Raw genomic sequence first — 22,529 nt, 5'->3', positions numbered from 1 at the left:
TTGCAGAATAAGATGAAAACACAATACTGAGAAATAAATGATCAAAGAAAGTAAGTGATAAAGATCTATTGACCTCAACAGTTACTGTGATTCCATTAAAAGATTATAATATAATGTGCAATGTAACAAATGGGCAAATATGTCTAAAATTATCTACTAAATGCAATGTATTACGTTCTATATTGGGAAACAGTCTCTGATCTCCTTTATAAACCAGATTTCTGTTGTCAAGGAGCTTACAATCTAATAGAGGGATGAGACACCAATAAAAAGAGTTATAATAGACAAAATGATGTAAATACATTCCAATTTCAAAACAAAGTGTTTTTTGAAATTTGGGAGTGATAACCATTACATACTGAATAATCAAGAGCTTGGGGATCACATCCTGATGATGATAGATTTTGGAGGGAAGTAATATTTAAGAAAAGACTGGGAAAATGGAAAGAGACAATGTGTATCAGGGTCTTATTGCTCCTAATCAGGAAACCCTGGGTTCAGACTTCTTGGTGTTTCTACTATCTCTCTATAGTTTATCTACTAAGTCATATACATATAGGCTGTCATTTATATGGAATTCTACATATTAAATTGTAGGTCTTTTGTTGAGATGCCCTATGTTCAAGAAACACAAATTTCCACAGGAAGAGCTTCCTATTTTATAAGAATAGCTGTATAATATAGGTCAATTCACTGAGGACTTTAAAAGACTAGAAAATAAGGTTGAACTTTGCTAGGAAGAACTTGAAAATTTTCATGACCCCTCCATCTATACATTTAAAGATATTATTATGGCAAGAATATAAAGACTGAAGTTGAGAAGGGCAAAAATAGAGGTAGAAAGGTGGTGACTGCAATTTAAGAAGGTGACTGCAATAGTTAAGAAAGTTTGTTATGAAGTTCTGTATTAAAGTAGTAGGAATAGGGAAAAAGAGAAGGGGATAGCTTTGAGAGATTTCACAGTAGTCACATAGCTAGTAAATGTCTGAGTCTACATTTGAATCAGGAAATTGAGTTTTTCTGACTTCCAGCTCAGCACTCTATCTACTAGATCTAGTTGCTCCTTGCTTGAAGTTTTCTCTGGTCTAAAATCTCACATAGGCCCTTCTTCTGGATCTTCTTTATCCCATTTTTTTCAACTTGATCCTCAGATGCCATTAGCTGTGTTTGCCTAAGTAAGTCACTTAACCCTATTTGCTTTATTTTCCTCATGTGTCAAATGAACTGGAGAAGGAAATGGCAAATAATTCTAATTTCTTTGCCAAGAAAATCTAAACATAGTCATGAAGAGTCAGACATGATTATAAATAACTGAACAGCAGCAAAAAAACTCCAAATAAATGAAGTCCCTCTATCAAAAGTAGATTGGTACTTGTTCAGCAATTTATAGAGTTAAAGAATTCCTTAGAGCTCTGAATATTGCCCAAGTCATAAAACCAATATGTGTCAGAAAAAGAATTTGAATCTAGGTCTTTTGATAGTAGTAAACTTTCCATTCACTTGGTCATGTTAACTTTCCATATGTGATTATATGCCATAAATTTGTTGTGAATAATATTAAAGTCAATTTTTAATTATGTTAAAAATATCCTGTTACATTTGTCTTTTTTCCCTACTTTTCATGTGCCTTTATTTGTAAATCAAGTTGAAACAATGACTAAAAGATAGTCTTCAGTACAAATTAAAATGAGGATTTCAGATGCTGACATATACCTATATATACATTCGTATTTGTGTTTACTCACTTTATATTTGTGCTCCACATATTTTCATATATATTTTCTTGTCTTTCTCATTGCTCTTCTCAACTCTCATCTTGTGTAGAAATTGTTTCCTTCTTTGTACTTGGATCTCACATGGTGCCTGCCTGACACATAAGTGCTTAATAAATACTAGGGGAATGATTGATTACTTAAGTTCAACTTATAAAAAAGAATCTGTGAAGTAAAATCACTACATCTGCTTGAATGTAGTACCCACCTATCCAACTCTTCTTCATCCATTTCATAGGATTTTAGAGTTGAAAAAACGACTGTAGAGATCATTTATTTTAAACCTTTACTCTATAGATTGGGAAACTAAGGCCTAAAGAAAAGAAGTTGAAAAAAAAGGAAAGAAAAGAAAAGAAATTGCTTGCTTAAAGCAGTGAAAGTAAAAGATATATCAGGATTCAAACCTAGCTCTTCTAACTGCTAACAATTCCAATGTTCTTTCCCCTTGGCTATAACTTTCAAAATCGTGCTCAAATGCAACTTCTTCCATGAATTCCATCCTGATGTTCTTCATGAGAAATTATCTTTCCCTCATCAAATCTCACAAAGCACTCTCTTATAAGCTTAAAACATTTTATTTTCCATTGTGATTTATTTTACAAACAGGTGTTTCATCTGCCCCCTAGACTAAAAGACCCCTGACAAAACTTATAACACCCCCAAATACCTACACAGAATTACGCAGAGTGGACACAATAAATATTTGTCAAGTTGAGCTGAACTACAGAAACAAATAAAATAGACTTTAAAAAAATTACTGAATCTAATTCCAAGTATATACATGATAGGACCATGAATTTCAAAATTCAAAGCTACTTAGTAATTATAGATCTGAGAGAATCTCTTTGTATGTCATTTTATCTATCCCCATGTTGATACACAGATCTGAAGGCAAAGCGGCAGTCACATAGTTGATTTCTATAATATTAACATTTACCAAAGAAAAAAATACATTAACTTTCCTTGATAATCTGCTAAAAGTCCCCTTCCAGTCACAGCTTTGTTTTATAATTCACTGAACAAATTTTAAGTGATCTGGAGGATAAAATATACATGTAAATGCCCAGATTTGAAATGTCCAGGTTTTATCAAACCTTTAAAAAAAATTCTTCTGAATAGTGAAATAACTCATTGATATGCTAAAACCACAGAAGGGCCTAATTCAAACACTATAAGTGAGCAAAAGCTTGACAGCATATGTATCTCAATTAGTTAAGGCTTAATGTATGTTAAGACATTACATTTAAAGTATAATTACCAGAAAATTAATCCAAATTATCCTTATCAATCAATCAGCCAATAAGGATTTATTAGGAGCCTACTATGGGCCAGATACTATGGTAGGAGACTGGCGATACGAAGAAAAAAAAGTAAAATAAACCTGATGATCAAGAAACAAATTCTATTACAGAAAAATATGCATATGTATATTTGTTTTTATTTGTATATTTAGCATTTGAACTTAGCTTTAAAGGTACCAAGGGATTCTAACAAGCAGAGGAAAAAGGAGAGTACCTTTTGGATATCTAGGAATAGCTTATGAAAAGGTAGAGATAAAAGATGGAATATCTTCTTAGGATAGTAACATAGCCAGTTTGGCTGAAGCACAGAATGGGTGAAGGATAATGTTTAATAACTGCAGAAAGGTAGTGTGGAGTCAAGTGGTAAAGGATTTTAAATGTCAAAGAAGACTTTGTAAAGAAAATAGGGAGACAAAGGGAAAAATATTAGGAGAAATACATTTCATCTCTAGACTCCCCAGGATTTTCCCTCTCTGTTTCCCATTTCTGAAATGATCTCCCTAATCTCTACCTAATTGCTTCATTAGCTTCAATCCCAACTAAAATATCACCTTCTAAACAAAGCCTTTCACAATCCTGCCTAAATTTGAGGTTCTTCCCTCTATTAGTTATATCCTATTTATCCTGTATGTAATTTGTTTGTATATATTTGTTTATAATCTACTTTCCCCTTTAGAATGGTAGTTCTTTGAGGACAGGAACTATCTTTTTTGCCTCTTTTTCTATTCTCAGGATTTAGCAACTTGTCTGGAACATAGCAGTACTTAATAAATATTTGATTGATTGAAAAAGAATCTCAACAAGAGACACAAGCTAATAGGATACTGTTGAAACTACTCTATCAAATATGAATTATGAAAATTATGATATTATTTAAAGTGACCCTCTTCAGAACAGCTTAATGACTGAAGGTCTTCCCAAACCCAAGAGATTATATGTGATATTTCATCCATAAATCAAAGGATCTGAGACCTTTGTTGAGGGGCATCTCATAATAATCTCAGAGAAGTATAACAAAGTGGATAGAGAGCCAGTTTCTAAAACAAGAAGATTAGGTTTTAAGTCCTATTTCTACTCATGCTGACCATGAAACCCTAGTATAATTATTTATCCTGGGGGGATGGGTGGCAGCCAAAGAGAAACAGACAGAAAAAGAGAGAGACAGAGAGTGCTAAGGTAGAAGCAATTTCCTTATCAAAGATTTCTCCCAAAAAAATTCAAATCAAAAGTCCAATCCCTTTCCCTACGATAATTAAGAATAAAGAGAAAGTTGTCAGTAGTTCTATAAAGGCAGAGAGGTTGAGGAAACTAAGAGAACAAACTTAATAGTCATCTTTAAATTATTCTGTTATTTTTCTCAAATTTATTGATGAAGTTTTTTTTTTTTTTTTCTCTCCTAATAAGCCACATGCAGAAGACATAGTAATGCCTGGTATAGTTTATATTTAGGGAATTATAATTTGGAAAATAACTAAAATTAACTAACATTCAGCTACCCTTAGTATGTAACCAACAACTTTCTAGAGTTTTTTTAATGAAATATTGATAGCATTAGCATATCAAATTATTCCTACTTTGATGATATCATAATATACAATTTATATTTTGTCTTAGGGAAAGAAGTTTACTGATTCTGTTCAATCAATCCTATCAATGCCTATATTGACTGTTAGATGGCAATCTACATTTGAATAGAAAAGTGTCATAGTCATATTTTCACCCTTTGTAGCACCTGGCACGGTGCAATGAATGTAATAGCACTGAGTCCTTGTTAAAATGATTGAACTGAATTTCCTGTAAAAGAAAATTTCATCCGCACACTGTCACTTCCTTGTCTTATTTCTGTGTTTTAATCTTTATTTTATTTCATATTAAGGAACAATGACTTGTAAAGATGGGGGGGGGGGGGAATGAAAAGGCCAGAAAACATTTTTCTTTAATTGACTTACTCAAATGTCATTTTTATGAACACCTTACTTTAATGTATAATACATTTTTCAAAGCATTGATTTATGTGTTATCCATTGCCAAGTGCTGAATAATTAATCAAACAGAAATAGAACACCTTACAGTCTATTATACCTTGACTCATAAATTGCTATATCTTATAAATCATGATTCTAAATTTTTCAAAATATTAACTTCAAGAAATAGCATTTAAAAAAACTAAAAGGTCACTTGAGAATATATGATGAATTAAGTTGGACCAAAAAGATAAAGGGGGGAGGAGAAAGAGAGAGAAAAATGGAAGGGGTAGGGGAGGGAAGGAGAGAGAGAGAGAGAGAAAGAGAGAGAGAGAGAGGAAGAAACAGAGAAAAGACACAGGTATACAACACACAAAGGGACAAAGAGAGAGAAATAAAGAGAAATACAGGAAATTATTTACTTTGCAAAAATAGTCAATTTTAGAAACATAGATTAGTTACAAAATTAAAAACTTTTTTTGCCTCAAAGGAAATTAAGATTACTTTCATAATGGATTAAAAATCTTAGATTTTTTTTGTCCCCCCCCCAAAAAAAAAACCTTCTAGAACACATCAAAGTTAACTTAAAATTCTAAAGTAAATTGTGGGAAAACAACATATACAATATAAAACAACATATAAGAAATTAGAATTATGAGGAAACCTTTATGTGACACAAGTACAGTATCTATGCCTGAATTTCCTATATTTACCAATAAAATACATTTTTAAAAAATATTATCAAGTAATAAATTAAATAACAGCACAGCTGCTTCAATTCTACTAAGGATCAGAAATAAAACCTTGTTCCCAATTAAATTTCAGCATAAATTTTTTCTCCTTTCAATTTTTGGAGCATGCAAGGAAAATGTAACTTCTCTGAATCCCTGAATATAAATAACAAGACAACATGTAAATTGTGGGATTTTTTCTTATATTTTTCCTCACTTATTCTCAGAACACATTTATTTGATTAAGAATTGTAATCTTTTCATGGAAATTCATGGAAAATTTTAAGATATTTTTAAACAAAATGAAAGCTATCAGTCTATTTTTAAAAGTCCATCTTCTTTCATCATAATGATGTAAGATAATACATTTCAAATAGCTCACTTTACTTCTTTTTTAAGTGTCATAAGTTCAAAGCTTCATAATATCACAGATATAACAATAGAATGCCTATTTTAATAAATGAGTGCTATTTCTCCTTACAATTGGTATTTATATTCATTTATTCAAATATATATTGTTCTACTTATGTTTCTTATTCCAAGTCTACTTCCTCATCCTCCACTTTCAAAAAATAGTATAACAGAATCTCAGATACAAATGAAAGGAAAACTTTTATTTTTAAACTAGGTCAGAGTTTTAGCATATGATCCATTTTAATTGATCCAATAATTGTTATTCTAAAAGAAGTAGTCCTTCTAATTTAGAAGTCTTAGTCTATTCATTCATATTTGGATTTTCAGGAATCATCTTTTTTTTTAAGATGTCAATAATCTACCAACCAAAATTAGTAATCTACCTGAGTATGGCCTATTTTTATGTATATATATATTCTGCATCTGTGATCTGAAGTTTGAGAAAGAAGAGTTAGCCCCCAAACAAGATAATTAATTTAAAACATATGAATTATCAATAAGTTATAATTTTATGCAGTATTGAACAAAGTATAAATTATAAATATATATGTATATATATGAATAGGTCTAACAATTCATATAACCTGAATCTTATTTGCTTTCTTTTTCATTTATTAGTTGTATAAGTGATTAATTTGACCAAAGAAGTGTTTGTAATTTCTTTTAATTATTATTTTTTATTCTTCTAAAATCAGGTCTCTGAAACTTCAAATAGCCAGAAATAATAAAGAATTCACTATCAAATGACCCAAATTTGAAAGCTCATCAGTGATACTTTGAATTTATATAATTTTGAAATTTCTTGTTCTGAAGAATTAAGTTATGTACATTCAAAAATAAAAACTCTGATTGCCTACAATGTTTTCATTATAAAATGTTATATAATTCATTCACCTCTCTGAAGATACATATAATTTAACTATACTTGTGGAAATTCGACTCTTATCACATTATTAGTGTCTGAGTAAGATTACTATTCTTTCCCCCTCCTCTGTAAACATCAAGGTCTCATTATTATCTCTAGGATTAAATACAAAATCCTCTGTTTGTTTTTTAAAACCCTTTGTAATCCAAATATAACCAACCTTCACAGGGTACTTATATATTATTCCCTGTCTTGATTTTTTCTATCCAGATAAACTATGCTTCTCATTGTTCATCATACATAACATCCTATCATCCCCCTTGCTGCCTTGACAGGTCACATAAGCTCTTGTAGGCTCCCCCTAGAGAATATAAACACTTTAAAGATATCAAATGGTTAAATTTTTCTTTCCTTCTTTATTATTCTCAGTGCTTCACATGATACACTATAGGACTTAGTCTATTGGTCTATTGATTGAAAAAATATTTAGTGGAATCAGGAAAATTAACATTTATTAAATACCTACTACGCACCAGTAAAGGATTACTTCAATAGAGCACTTAGTGTTTAATCTGATATCAAAGATACCATATATCTTATATCTTGCCACTGGATTTTGATGTCTTTGGAAAAGAAAATGAGGCTGAGGACTGTAAAACCCTTTTTCATTTTAATCCAATTCCCTTAAAAGTCAAGACATCACTCTTGATGTCATTGGTCTTCTTCAAAAACAAAGGATGAATAATTATATACCAACCAATGTCCTAAGTGTTGGGGATACAAAGAAAAGCAAAAATAAATTAATGGATGGATGAATGGATAGATAGATAGATAGGTAGATAGATAAATGTGTGGAGGGATAGAAAGATAGATAGATCGATAGATAGATCCCTGCTTTCAAATAACTCGCAATCAACTTAATGAAATTTAATATGCAAACAATTATGTACAAAATAAGATATACACAGGATAAACTGGGGACAATCTCAAAGGAAAGGCACTGAGGTTAAAAAAAGACTTGCAGAAGGTGAAATTAACTGAGACTGGAGATAGAGGTGAGGAAGGAGAGAATTCCAGGACTTGGAAATTTCAGAGCATATGAAAACTCTCAGTCAAGACATGGAGTAAGAGGAAATCATGGCAACTAATGCAGAACAGCAGAATATGTGAAGAGGAAGGGTAAGAAGACTAAAAAGTTAAGAAGGAATTGTATTATGTAGGGATTTAGAAGACAAATTCAGATTTTTATATTTGATTATGTAGATATTAGGGGATCAGTAGAGTTTATTTCTCTAGTATATCAAATGTGGAATGGGAAAAGGGAAAAGAAAAGCTACATAGCCAGATCAATATCATATTGGCATTTGAGTGAAAGGATGAAAGAGAGACACCCTGCTATTGCAATAGTTTAATAAGGTGGTGGGAAATTTGCACTAAGGTGGTTGCAGTGCCAGATAAAGAAGGAGGAATATATCAGAGATGTTAATAAGATAGAAAGATGTTAAGTTAAGATGTTAAGAAGGTAGGAAAGACAGAACTTGACAACTGTTGGATGACTGAATATAGAGGAATGAGAGAGAGGAGTCAAGGGTTACATCTATGTTACAAACCAGACTGGGAGTTGGACTCCAGGATATTAATAATTATAGAAGTAGAATTTAAGTGGCAAAAATAAAAATTTTCTTCCCCCAAAAAAAGCAGAGCAATAGTTAATAAATGTACATTTTTAAAGGATATAAATTTGTTCCTCACAGGGACAAACTATTGATTTAAAGATTAGAAGGCTCTGATTCTGTGTTTTATAGTGCCACTATTTGCCTAGTCTTGACAAGTTGCGAATAACTCCCTCTTAGAATTCCCTATTTGGCTCACATAGCCCAGGGAGATTTTGTGAAGAATCATGAGCTATAAAAAAAAAAAAATAAGATCAATAAGGCAAATGATTACAAAGTACATTATTTGCAAAGACTATAACTAACCATTCCGGATAGTAGTTAGTGATGAAATATGACTGCAAAGTATTGAAAAAAATTTTGGTATTCCCAGATTCAAAGTTTTTCAATTCTTCTTTCATGATGCTTGGAGTCCCAATTCATTAAATATTTCAATGTAGTATACTTATGACACCAGTTGACAGACACACATTTGGGCTGAAATGAACCAAATGTGGTCACAGAGTCTTATACAACTGAAAAGACAACAACAACATTTTAAAGCTAAGCCATTATGCAGCTCAAGACAATCCCTCTGAGATGTTGTCAATGTTCCTCTCTCTTCTCACCCCTCTTTCTATTTGAGTTTGATATCCCTGGACTAGACAAATGGCAATTTTAAAAAAGACTTCCATGGTATAATTTTAAAATAAGAATTGAGTTGATACACATGATAAGTCACACAGGAATATACAACAAAAAAAGGAAATCTGTAAATGTGTGATCTTTTTCATCACTACATAGCAAAGCTATTAACATCAATATATATAATATTATTAATAATAAATATAGTACTTTCAGGCTCACATAGCACTTTACATGTTATCTTGTTTGAGGCTCAAAAATTATTTTAGATTATAATCACCATTTTGTAGATGAGGAAATAGAAATTGAAAAAAGTTTAATAACTTGCCTGGGTTTTCAGAGCTGGTGTGTATCAGAGAGCAGGATTAGAAGTCAGCATCCTATCTTCCTGACCAGTGCTTTACCTATTGTGCCACCTAGCTACCCTAACATATTTAGTTAACTCTAATTTAGTTTTAAAAAGTAAAAAAAAAGACTAAATACAGTATTATATTAACATATATATTATATTATATATATACATACATACATACATATATTAAGGAAATAACATCATTTTTGAAATTGCTAACAATGAGAAGAATAACTTTAAAATTTAAAGATATCCCACTATTTTCTGACTTCACTGGGAAAATGAAATTTTTATTCAGTTTTTTAGCCATGTCAGACTCTTTGGTATCCTTTTCTGGAGTTTCTAGGCAAAAAATATTGCCAAATGAGGAAGTGAAAGGCAAACATGATTAAGTGACGTGGCTAGGGTCACACAACTAATAAATGTTTGAGGCCACATTTGAACTCAGAAGATAAGTCTTCTTGATTTCAGGCCCATTCTTCTATCCACTGTGCCACCTCACTGCCCTTTAAAATATAATGTTATTTAAGCTTTATAATATTTTTGTTTATTTTCTCAAATATTTCCCAATTATATTTTAATCTGGTTTGGGTTGCACTTGGGAGTGTTCCAGACCAAGTGTGTGTCTCTCCCCTCTGGCCTTAGCCAGAGAGTGTCATGAATGTGCATACTGAAGTACCCAATGAATTGGGATTCCAATCATCATGAAGGAAGAGTTGGCAATGTTCTTTGACTCTGGAAATGCCAAAAGTTTATCAATACTTTGCAGTTGTACTTATTTACTGATTACTGTCTAGAATGACCTACAAAGTGCTTTATCTAAGATTAAAGATTTGTCTATGACTAATATATTAGCTATATTAGCAAAAGAACCACAGACAGACTTATTGTTAAATAACATTTCTAAATGACACCATGACAAATAATATAAAATTCACCAGTCCAATAAATAAAAATGCTTATTTCCTTACTTCCTTTCTGAAATGAAAAAGTTTGCTGGGTTTTAATTTAAATTTTAGAAGGTAAAAAAAAAAATAGCAGAGTATCTACTACTATAACTACTCAACCTTAAATTTAATTCCAAACTTAATTATAAATTCCAATCTGGCCTGGCAGTACCATTGAGCTTTTCTTAATACATAGCATACATGGACTTATTTTTTCCTTGAAGGCTTTTTTTAATTTTTATTTTTCATTTACTTCTGGGCTCCAAATGATTGAAGCTGATGAATTCTGATGACCCACTAAGAATGGAGAATTGCTTTGTTACTTCATTGCAATTGTTTGCATATTTTTTTAAGCTTTAGGCTGATCTAACATCCCAAGTCATGTTCTTTGGCCAAGTTAGATTAGGGTGAGCCACAAAAACTCAGCTTAATAATGCTTTGTTTTTCCTTTCTGTATAATCTGTATTTACTAGTGGCCTAGGTCACCCACAACAAATTTATCTGGTTAAATTGTCTCCACATCACATGAAAATGTGTCCCCCATATTCTGAAGCCATGCATGAAATTCTGCAAAAATTTTCTACAGTCATAGAATGTGTGTTTGTTAAGTGTAGAGAAGAGAGGTATAACTAACATAGTAGCATCCTGATGTATAAACAAAAGCAGTGACAGGCCAACCTTGCAGACATCTAAAACATACCATGGACTGCTGTGGTTAAGGCTCTTCTCCCCATAAATCCACTTTAAGTTCCAACAATTTCTTCAGGTCTTTGTGGGAAACCAAACTCATTCTCTAATTGTAACATAATTCATTGCAATTGGATATTGAGATGTTGTTCATTGCAATGAGAATTTAGATCCCTTAAACACCAGAATCAGCAATTCCACACTCCTCATTTTTATCTCTACCCAAATATCTGATCCATTGACTCATAACACCAAGTTTTCAGTCTCCACATTGTCTCTTTGTAGTCTTGTGGAATATACTCTATTCATCCATTGTCTATCCTCTCTCCTATAGTTCCAATCTAATTATCTGTGGATATGTGTTTATATAATAACTAACTTCTATGCATCTGCCACCTGTGACCTTGTTTTGTAAATCATCCCTTTCATTGCACAACCATAAGTAACCATAAGTTTCAATTCTTTGGACTTTATTGTAGAACAGCATTCTGAATTATAGCTGATAGAGTAAGTGGAGGAATATTGAAGAGTTAAATAATTCTACTTTAGTCTTTAGGGATATTTTCTCATAGAGCAATTCTTAGCATACAGCTGGAAATAATTCAGTCCTATTTTACAGCTTCATTTCTGATTTTCCAATCTTACTATTTTCTTGCTGTTGGTGATAAATAGGAGATACTATTTTATTACATCCTTGACTTCTATGATAAATAATTTCAATTATCCACACCAATAATCATGCAGATAACCCAAAAGAATGACAGCTATAAATCATTTAAATTTAAATCTGTTGACATTGGAAAGTTTATGATAGATACTTGATAATCTAATTTTTCTATTCACAACTATATTAATCCTAGATTAATATTATAATTTTTTGGATTGCTTGATCAGGGACAGAAGGTTGACCTACAAAGTACTTTATCTAAGATTGAAGATTCTTCATAGAAAGCCATATAGAAAAAAAAAAAAAAATCACGGATAGACTCATCATAGGATAACATTCTGAATGACACTTTGACAAATAGGTATCAATAGGTATATTATGAACAAAGTCAACAAAAACTTGCCCTGTGTTTTTAAAATTTATATGTAGAGGAATAGCTAGGTGGTGCAGTGGACACAGTACCAGTCCTGAAGTTCAGAAGGACCTGAGTTCAAATGTGATCTCAGACAAGTAACACGTCTTAGCTGTGTGACCCTGGGCAAGTCACTTAACCACAATTGCCTCAGGGGAGGAAATGGGATTTAGAAAGTTGGTGTGGTATGGAAAAAAGAACACTGGCCTAAGTATGAGGAAACCTAGATCTGTTCTTAGCTTTTTCCTCTCTTCTCAGATGAGCTACATGAACTCTTTTGTTTTCTCTCAGTAGAATATTTTATCTTATACTTCACTAAGAAAAAAAAAAAATATGGAGGTCATCTGCCACAAACTTTCTTTTTTCCACAATTTTATATGTTGAATGATCTTAAAGTTTTTCCCCATTTTGTTTTCTTTTATTCTAGAAGTCTTCAATGAACAAGTGGCCCTTCTCCTTGACAATGACATCTGTTCTCCTGATGTCCTTAATTACATTTCTCTGATCTCTTCCTGAAATGAAGCTTATATTTCATTCATTCTCAATTCTCTTCCTAGAATTCAATCTCTCTTTATTCACTGGCTCTTTCCCTACTGCCTAATAATATGCTCAGATCTCCTGAATTCTTACCAAAACAAAACAAAATAATAAAGCCTTTTTACTTTATACTTCTATCCCTCTCAAGCTATCTCCCTGTATCTTTCCTTCACAGTCTATAAAAAGCTGTTTATGCTTACTATCTCTAATTTATGAGTTTTCAGTTGCTTCTCAGGCCACTGCAATCTTATTGTCCTCATCACTTTATGGAAACTTATCAGTGATCTACTTATTTGCTAAATCTAATGGCTTCTTCTCAGTTCTCACTATTCTTGAGCTCTCGGTCACATTTAATATACTGACTAGCTCCTCCTGCTGAACACTCTCTTTTCAGTGGACTTTCCTGATGCTATTCTTTCCCACTTTTCCTAGTTTCAATCCTTCTCAGTCTCCTTTACTGGCTCATTATCCATACCCTAAGCCTTCAGTATATATGTATCTCACAATTGTACTGAGCATTCTTCTCTTTTCCCTTCTTTCTATGTTCTCTCTAGATGACTTCATTAGCTTCCATGGATTCAACTGTCATTTCCACAAAGATGACTAATAAATCTACAAAACTAGTTCCCAATTCTCTTCACATTTCCACTCTCACATTTCTGCCTACTGGTCATCTTTAGCATTTCAAACACAAACATCTCAATCTCAACATTCCCAAAATAGAAATATCTTTCCTCCCAAATATAACTCTTCTCCCAACTTTCCGATTTCTGTCAGGGCAGGTCAACCAACTACATATTCTCAGTCAATTTCAATTCTTCATTCTAATCCACCCATCCTTCAGATCTAATCAATTACCATATTTTGCCAATAATATTTCTACATATCAGTTTTCTACTCTGATTTCACTAGGTGTCCACCCTTGTTCAAGTCCTAATTACCTCTTGCCTGAACTATCAGTGTTTAGTCATTTTTCAGTCATATACAACTCTTCATGACCCCATTTGGGATTTTCGTAGCAAAGATACTAGAGTGGTTGCCATTACCTTCTCCAGATAGTAGCATCCTACTATTGTTCTCAAGATGAGGAAAGTAGGGCAAACAGATGTGAATGACTTGTTCAGGTTCACACAGCTAATGTCAGAGGCCAAATTTAAACTCAGCAAGAGTCTTTCTGACTCCAGACCTGACATGACATGCAGAATACCACCTAGAATTATCATTACAACCTTATATTCAATCTCCTCACCTTTGACCTCACCAATCCTTCTGCCACAGCTGCTAAAATGATTGTTCTAAATCAAAGGACTTAAATCTAAACATGTCCCTCTCCTGATAAGGAAGATCCATTGATTCTGTATTGCCTCTAGTATAAAGTCTAAAGCCCTATTTGGGATTTAAAAACCTTCATAATCTATTTTCAATCCATCTTTTTTCTGATTAATGTACCCTATGATCCAGTCAAACTGGTCTCAAGATACCCATATACTGTATTCCACCTTCCTGCTAGCTTTGCAAAGACACCTTCTTCACCTTCACCCTTGTACCAACAGCTACCATTAAGGGTCAACTTAAATATGACTACTTGTAAAAGGTCTTTCCTTATTATAAATACTGCCAGCATCCTCCAAAAACTCACTTTATATTCATTTTATATTTGAAAATATTTATCCCTAAATATTTTGCGTCCTGGACATAGAAGAAAAGCTCAGACAGAAGTATGAACTCCTCATTATCTGTTTGAAATTATGACTTTGTATCCTGATCACCTAGCACATTGCTTGCCCTAATTGATTTCACATTCAATTCCGGGCTTTGTCTCTAAATAGGTACGTGACTGGAAAAGTGACAGCCTCTCTGGCCCTCTGTTTTCTAATCTATAAAATGATGATTTAAGTTTGTATTGTTAGAATTGAAAGATGCTCACACATTTAATAGATAAAGTAATCCATAACTAGGGAATCTAAATGACTTTTCTAAAGTCACAAGACAGCTCCAAGAATTGAGTTCAAGTCTTTTGAGTTCAAATCTAGGGGTTTTTTTTTTGTTTTTTTCTATATCATGAAATAGAAAAAATATGCCTGCATTTGGACTGATGATAAAGTTCTATGAAATAACTACTAACTTTTTGCTAAATCAGATGGAAATTTTTTCATTTTTCATCTTTCTTGACCTCTGCAAAATTCGATACATTATATTCAACAACGTATACTATAAATCATCATAGTCATGTCATTTTTGCAGAGTGCCTAGTTTTTGCCTATGTGTACTACTTAATGCTTCATTATGTGCATCTCACTAAATGTATAGTTTTAGATGTTCCTGAATATGTGTGTATAGATAGGAATTCATTGACTACAGAAGAGAAGAGTCAGGAGGACCTTAGTTCAAATCCAGCCTCCAATACTTAACACTTCCTAGTTGTGTGACCCTGGGCAAGTCACTTTAACCCTAACTGCCTAGCCAAATAAATAAATAAAAATAGGAAAAAAATAAAATAAACTTTTTTCTTTTTTTTCCTCTGAGGCAATTGGGTTTAAGTGACTTAACCAGGGTCACACAGCTAGGAAGTGTTAAGTGTCTGAGACCAAATTTGAACTAAGGTTCTCCTGACTTCGAGGCTGGTATTCTATCCACTTCCCCACCTAGTTGTCCCTTTTTTGTTTATTTTTTAAAACTTTTTTTAAAATGACTAATTTATAATTTATAATTTTTTTAACACAGGTTCTTAAAACAGAGAAAATCCCACATTAATTCTAGGTCTTTAGCTAAGTCCTTCAAAGAAAGAATTTTTCTTAAGTTACATTTTGATGAATTGGTATACAGACATAATTAACAAATGTATTCATTGAATGTTCTATTCTATATTCAGAATTGTGATGTGGGGCATTACAAAAATATTTAAATTCCTTGAACACAGAATTACCCACTAATCTGTTTCATGTAGCTTTAAAAGGAAGACTTATATTGCACAGTGTAGAATTTAATTTGGGTCAAATTAAGAGTGTTTTGAAAGGTGAGCCAAAGAGCTCGGAATGGAAGCCAGGAAATAACTAAGGTAGATTTTTGTTCCCTTCTTCCTTTTTGACTCCCTGAATGTTTGTCAAGTCTTGGGCACCTAGTTGAAAATTTGTTCCACATTTGACTCTTATCCATCATTCCTGAGTGTGTCCACACCACAAAATCACCAGTTTGAAGTTTTGTGAGCCTGGAGCTAATTTGTGACTGTGAAGGTTCTTCATGAGCTAATTGTTTGTTTACTTTTTGTCAAAGAAGACACAGGCCCTTTAAGTGGAAATAACTAATCACCATTTCAGTTTCTTTTGCCAAAATAAACAGCTTCCAATTATTGCAAAAGAAAATCCTCTGATCTCTAATAAGCTACCTAAGCAAAGCCATCAGCATGATAGAGTGAATAATGTACCATTAGGCAAGTATCTCTAAACACTAATCAAATATTAGAACCTGAGGGCCTGGATTACAGATTCAATTTCTCTACAAGCCTTTCTCCCTAAACTTTCCTTAGTCCTGGCAGTGAAACAGGCACTCTCTTTATTCCTAGTTTCTGATCAGCAAGCTTTTTTTTTTTTTTTTTTCTTCAAAAATCTACTTCTCCCAGGACTTCCTTTGGGAATGTAGATAGGGTGCTGATGGTTAGAAGAAAAATCATCTCCTTGGGCCATAGAATAAGATCCACTTTTCAGCTTTCACTAGGAAAGTTCTTAGCATAGCATTGGAAAGCTCTTATCCAGATTCTATCATTTACTTGTCCTGTGATCTTAAACAAATCATTTCGTTTGTTTGAACTCACCATCAGCACACATTAAAATAGAGATGATCCTAAGTGCACTCCATACTCAAAGGAGGATAAAGAAAGTACTTTGCAAAGTAAAGTTTAAGTTAAGAAGAGTAATGGTAGTGATCCCCACATTTCATTTTTCAGACCACAATCCATTAATAATAGAGAAGAGGCAAGAACATAGGTGTAATCTTAAGAACAATAGTATGCCTCAATAGCTTGATTATACTAATGGCTCTGCCTTTCAGTAAAGATGGAGAGAATAAGCATACTGGTTTTATGTTGTTAAAATATGAGTGCAAAGCAAAGCAATGGAGAACAGGATGATGATAATATGAAAGATGCTTGCTGCACAGCTAAAGGCCAAAATAACAGTAATTATATTTTGAATATGTGATGATAGATATGCTTTTATATGTGAAAGACTGGAGTTTTAAAAAATCATCTCATCTAAAAACTGGATGCAGGAGTAGGGTCTTTTTTTTATTTATTTTATTTTATTTTATTTATTTTTTATTTTATTTTATTTTATTTTATATTTTATTTATTTATATTATTTAATTTTTTATTTAATATAAAATCTCTTTGCACTCATCTCAGATCAGAGATGTGATATGGAAGAAATGTTAGATGTTTCTCATTTACAAAAGTCTTTTCTAGGAGATAGTTTACTCCCTTGGAAACAGGATTCTGTATGCACCTGCATACAGAATAAGTTTCCATCTTCAAAATCCCCAGCAGTTTATGTATAGAAAATGGCAAAAAAAAAAAAAAAAAAAGACTTACTAAGCCAGCAGGTAAAGATTCTTGATGAATCAGGTAATAAAAGCCTGAAGCAAAGGAAGTCTTATTATAAATAACATACACTGAGACACTGAGTAGTACTTATGCTATACCTTAACTCCCCCCCTCCCTTTCAATAAGACAACAAGAAATTTAGCTTTTTTATAAGATCACCCTACCATCCTTTCCAAAGTTAAAAGAGCTTAATCCCTGTAATTTAGATAAATCACATAGGCATTACCAGGTTAGGGTTAAAACTCCAAGAATGGCTTTGCAATTGATTACAAAAACAGCAGTTATTAAGTCCTAACTGAGTAATTTGCAGCTTATTTCACCCCAGCTAATTAAAATGTAATCACTATTGTTTGGCAATGTGCATTCTGTCAGCAGTTTTACTTCAGAAGAGAAATCATGCCAAGAAACCACAAAAAAAGCCTTTCACTAGGAATTGGCTTGATCTAAACTGGCTCTTTAGCCACTGAAACTGTAAAACAAATAAATTACAACAACTGACAATTCAATAAAAAAAAAAAAAAGATACCAATTCTGGGGAATACTTTCTTTTTTTTAAATTTCATTTTCCCCTGAGGTGATGGCTGTTGTTTAAACCACAAAGGTGAAGTATCTTCTCAACCAGTCATTCATTTCTAGGGCAATATTTTCTATTTTGATAAAAGGTAGCTCGAGGTTTAGCACTCAGGAGGACTTCTGTGTAGTTTCACTTTGAGGCAGATGGAGATTAAACAGCTTTGATTTTATTTTTGTTTGTTTTCTTTTTCTCCCTTTGAACATATATTCAGGAATACCCTAGTACTGCGTGAACTCCTAGGAAATCTCTAAGATAACAAAACTTTGTTTTTTTAAATACACAATCTCTCTCTCTCTCTCTCTCTCTCTCTCTCTCTCTCTCTCTCTCTCTCTCTCACACACACACACACACACACACACACACACACACACACACACACACACTATTCCTATTTTTGATTAGCTGTTATAAGTTTAGGTCTCTCAGATTAATTTAATGGTGATTTAAATGAGTCCCAAGGAAAATCTCTGTTCTGCTCCTCTTATTTTCAATACAACCCTAATAAATTTCTTAGGAACTTCAAAGGTTGACGATACTCTCAGGGAGCCACTTTACACCTTTGTCTTTGGCGGGGTGTGGGGAAGCGATCTTTAATTTGTTAGTCTTTCGTTAGTGTGTTCTTTCATTCATTCATTCACTGGCCAAAGAGCTTTCAATCTCCAGGCTTTTCCATTCTGGAGGCAATCCTAGCATTCCCTCAATTGGGAAATTCTACATACAGAGCAAGTGGGCATCTCAAGTGAAATGGGGCAAGTGAGACTAGGAGGGGGGATAGGAGGAGATGAAAGGAGGAGGACAGCAAAATAATGAGCTTGAATAAATGATTTCCTAAAAACAACATTTCAGCTGGGACTCTGGGAACTGCTTCTGGATCCAGCTGGTCAAAGTTTTCCTCGGTCTGACACTCTGGTAATGCACACCCTAATATGTGCTTTAGTCCTCGCCCTCCCACTTCCAGCAGGTAGCTCAGGCTGACCACTTGCCTTTCCTCAGATATATCCTAAAGAAGGGAGGAAAAGAGGAAAGAAAAAGGAGAGAAAGAGACAGAGACGAAAACTACGCGATTCAATGGCAAAAACAGAGAAACAGACACGGACAGACATAGACAGATAGACAGACACACACAGAGGGAGGCAGAGAAGAAGACAGAGAGCGTCAAGGAGACACAGATACAGACAGAGCCACAGAACAAACAAGACAAGACCAAGACAGAGAAGAAGCGATGAAAAGGCATAGACGAAGAAAGACAATATGCTACGTCAATCTTAGATGTAAATAAACACTGGCTAGTGAATCATAGGCTCAAGTTGAACAGGACTTTCTTCTCTGTAGTAGTTGTATCGCCAGCGCCTAGTACTGTGTGCCCAGCATGATTGATTGTAAATCACAGGATAATAGTCTTACAACTGGATGATCATCTAGTCCAACCCTTCCTTTCATTCGACAAAAAAAGTCAACTGGAGCTAAGAGACTAGCTCAAGGTCACACAGGTAAAAAAATAACAGACAATGATTGAACCCAAGTCTAAACCCAATATTCTTCCGGATACACCGCGCTGCTTCCCCGGAGATTCATCCAGACTTTGTATAGAGGGAGCACAACCTCCACCTAAGACCTTCCCACCCCTCCCCCATTACCCTTTCTTCCCTCACTCCGTGCCTCATCTCATTTATTAGTTTGAGACTGAAGCTTTAGGGCTCCGAAGCTGGACAGACACACACACTCGTGCATGCTAATTGGTAAAAACAACTGTTCCCCAGGCGTTTGATGGGCGCCGCGATCTTCTTCCCGGTAGTCTGTATTTTGCCCCGCGCGGAATGTCAAAGGGATTCTAAAGAGGCCAAAAAAAGGGCGGGGGCCGGTCCCAGTCTGGCACCTGCAGGGAGGCGAGGATGACGGTTCTCGTGCCTCTTCTTGCTAGGGAGAAGCCCAGGTACCTCCGCCACAGCCTGTTCTATCTCCCTGACTCACCTCCTAACAATGCCGTCTCTAATAACCACACATGCAGCTAACCCCTGGGAGTTTGGCTAACTGCGCTAATAGTTTGGGAAAACTATTCCAAGAAACAATACGGAAAGATCTCTAGCCAGTTGTACACACACATCTCCAATCTATCTCTCGGAAGGGTTGGGGTTGGGAGTGAGTTAGCTTTAAATTCACAAGCAAATAAGCCAACCCAAAAATGTCACTTTGGGCTCCCTTTAGGGTAAATAGACGGCCAAAAGGAAGGTGAGGTGAGGAAAGTCAGCCATCTGCACTTTCGGAATATTAACCCTGAAAAAAAGGAAGATTCCGGCAGGCGGTCGATCTTTGCCTAGAAGTTTTGTAAGAAGCTTGGTAAGCTTCAACTCCCACCTAATATCCATGGTTTCACAGCGCACCCCCGCGCCCCAGTCTTTCAAAGCTGAGAGATCCACAGGAGTGCAAGTGACAGACCAGAGGACAGACAGCACTGGGACAAAGTGTTTCCCGGGGAGGTGTAGGTAGAGATGGAGAAGGATAGTAGTTTTTATGCAGTGAATTTTTTTTTTAAAACCATACCTGAAAATGCTTGAAGAAGGCTGAGATTCGAGTGATCTGCAGGCTAAGGCACCTGGAGGTGCATCTGGCTCTGTAAACACTGACAGCAGAAAGAGTCTCGTCCTGCTTGCGGGCTGCAGCACCAAGCCCCGCAGCTGTAGCCAGACAGCCCCAGGAAGCCGTAATCCATAGGAAAAGGGTCAGAAACACGCCTGGATCCTTTAACACCATCGCTTTGTGTGTGGGGAGGGGGAACAAGGGGAGTACAAGGAGCAAGAGACGCCTGGATAAGCTCCTATGCACCCGTCTGGTGCTGGACTACGAGGGGAACCTCACTGCTGCAGAAACTAAAAAAGAAAGTTCAATCATTCAACTCTGTTCACCCCCCGCTCTCCCCCTCCCCACTCTCCTCAGATCTCCCCTCCCCAACACACACCCCTCCCCTCACTCCCAGGAGGGGGTGGGGTGAGGGTGACAGGCGACGGTGCCATTGGCTGGAAGAAATGTGAGTGACAGTTGAGGCCGGGCTGTCCGTCCCTGGGCAGGTCTTACGAGCTGGAAGCAAAGGGGCAAAGAAAAAAGTGAAGGAGGGACTGGCAAAAAGTTACCCACCTCCTCCCATTCCACAGATATTCCGGCTTTGAAACCTGTATTCACACCCATTTTCCCTCGTCCTCTTCCTCCTCCTCCTCCTCCTCCTCCTCTTCCTTCTCCTCCTCCTCTTCCTCCTCCTCCTCCTCTTCACATACACACCTCAGGTAAAACATAGGCAGGCAACTTCCTTGTATTGAGCCGTTGCCATCCAGTATTGGAGATAATGGGCACTTGTGGCTGGACTCCCATCGGGAGGAAAAACAGGAAAGGATCTTAGGGACTTAGTGGCCTCAGGAGCATCAGAGATACTGTTATATTAAATTCTAGGCGAGTCATCTAACTAAATATCCAGAAGTTATCTAACCAAATTTACCTTAGCAAGGTAGCTCAATTTTTCATTAACTGAAAAATAAGTTTCTAATATGGGAATTTTATTTTTCCTAAGATATGATGAGCAGTACAGCGCAGCATGTTGAGGACTGAATTGAAAAAAGGCCATTAAAGAAGAGAAAAAGGAAGCAACATAATGTTATAGAATGAAAAATAAATCTTGAATTGTAGAACTGAGAGCTAGAGGGTTACTTTAGAGATCGAATTGGTGCCGGGAATTCTTAACTTTGTGTTGCAGACCCGTTTGCTCATCTGATGAAGCATATAGGCCCCTTTTCAAAATAATGTTTTTAAATGTATAAAGTAAAATATGAAGCGTTATAAAGGAACCCAATTATATTTAAATTAAATAATCAAAGTATACACATACACACACACAGAGAACAGTCTGGATTAAGAACCTCTGATCTAGTACAACTCCTTTAGTTTGAAGATAAAAAAACTGAGACCCAGAGAAATCATAATTATCTATGCCAGTATTTAATCCAAATCATAGATCGCAAAATTTAAAAGAAAACAAATTCTCTCAACATTGACTCTTTTACATAAATGAAGAAATTAAGGCCCAGAGAGTGACTTGTCCAAGTCACAGAAATCAATAGCAGAGCTGGAATTTGAAGTCATACAAATAAGCTGATTCTAAATCTAAAATATTTCCTACTAAACCACTCTGGTTTATTGGCTTTCAGTACTTTACTTATTAATATATCCATCGTTTCCCCCCATCTCAGCTTGAAAATGTTTCCTGTTATTTACAATCTCTATGATGAGGGGAAATACCTTTATCTACCTGAGTATCAGTTTTCCTCATCTGTAAATCAAGACTCCCAGTTCTACCTAAAGCTAATGAAAGGGGTAGCAAAAAAGATATGACTGACCTTTTTGTTTGAATATGCTTTGATCTTCAT

At 34.7% G+C, this 22,529-nt stretch overlaps 1 protein-coding gene across 1 annotated transcript in view; it reads right to left on the bottom strand.

The window, feature by feature from the left end:
• The window catches only part of ANOS1 (anosmin 1), a 238,575-nt gene extending 217,560 nt beyond the window's left edge, over positions 1 to 21,015 (bottom strand). The window contains exon 1 of the mRNA XM_051984561.1: positions 20,659 to 21,015. Within this exon, the coding sequence (XP_051840521.1) occupies positions 20,659 to 20,868 (210 nt within the window). The 5' untranslated portion in view covers positions 20,869 to 21,015. The remainder of the gene's footprint in view (positions 1 to 20,658) is intronic.
• Positions 21,016 to 22,529: the final 1,514 nt, after the last annotated feature.

This window comes from Antechinus flavipes, chromosome 3 (genome assembly GCF_016432865.1).
Source record: "Antechinus flavipes isolate AdamAnt ecotype Samford, QLD, Australia chromosome 3, AdamAnt_v2, whole genome shotgun sequence".
In the NCBI taxonomy this organism is placed as follows: Eukaryota; Metazoa; Chordata; class Mammalia; order Dasyuromorphia; family Dasyuridae; genus Antechinus; species Antechinus flavipes.
The sequence above is the reverse complement of the archived record's forward strand: the minus strand, read 5'-3'. Positions and strand labels throughout refer to the sequence as shown.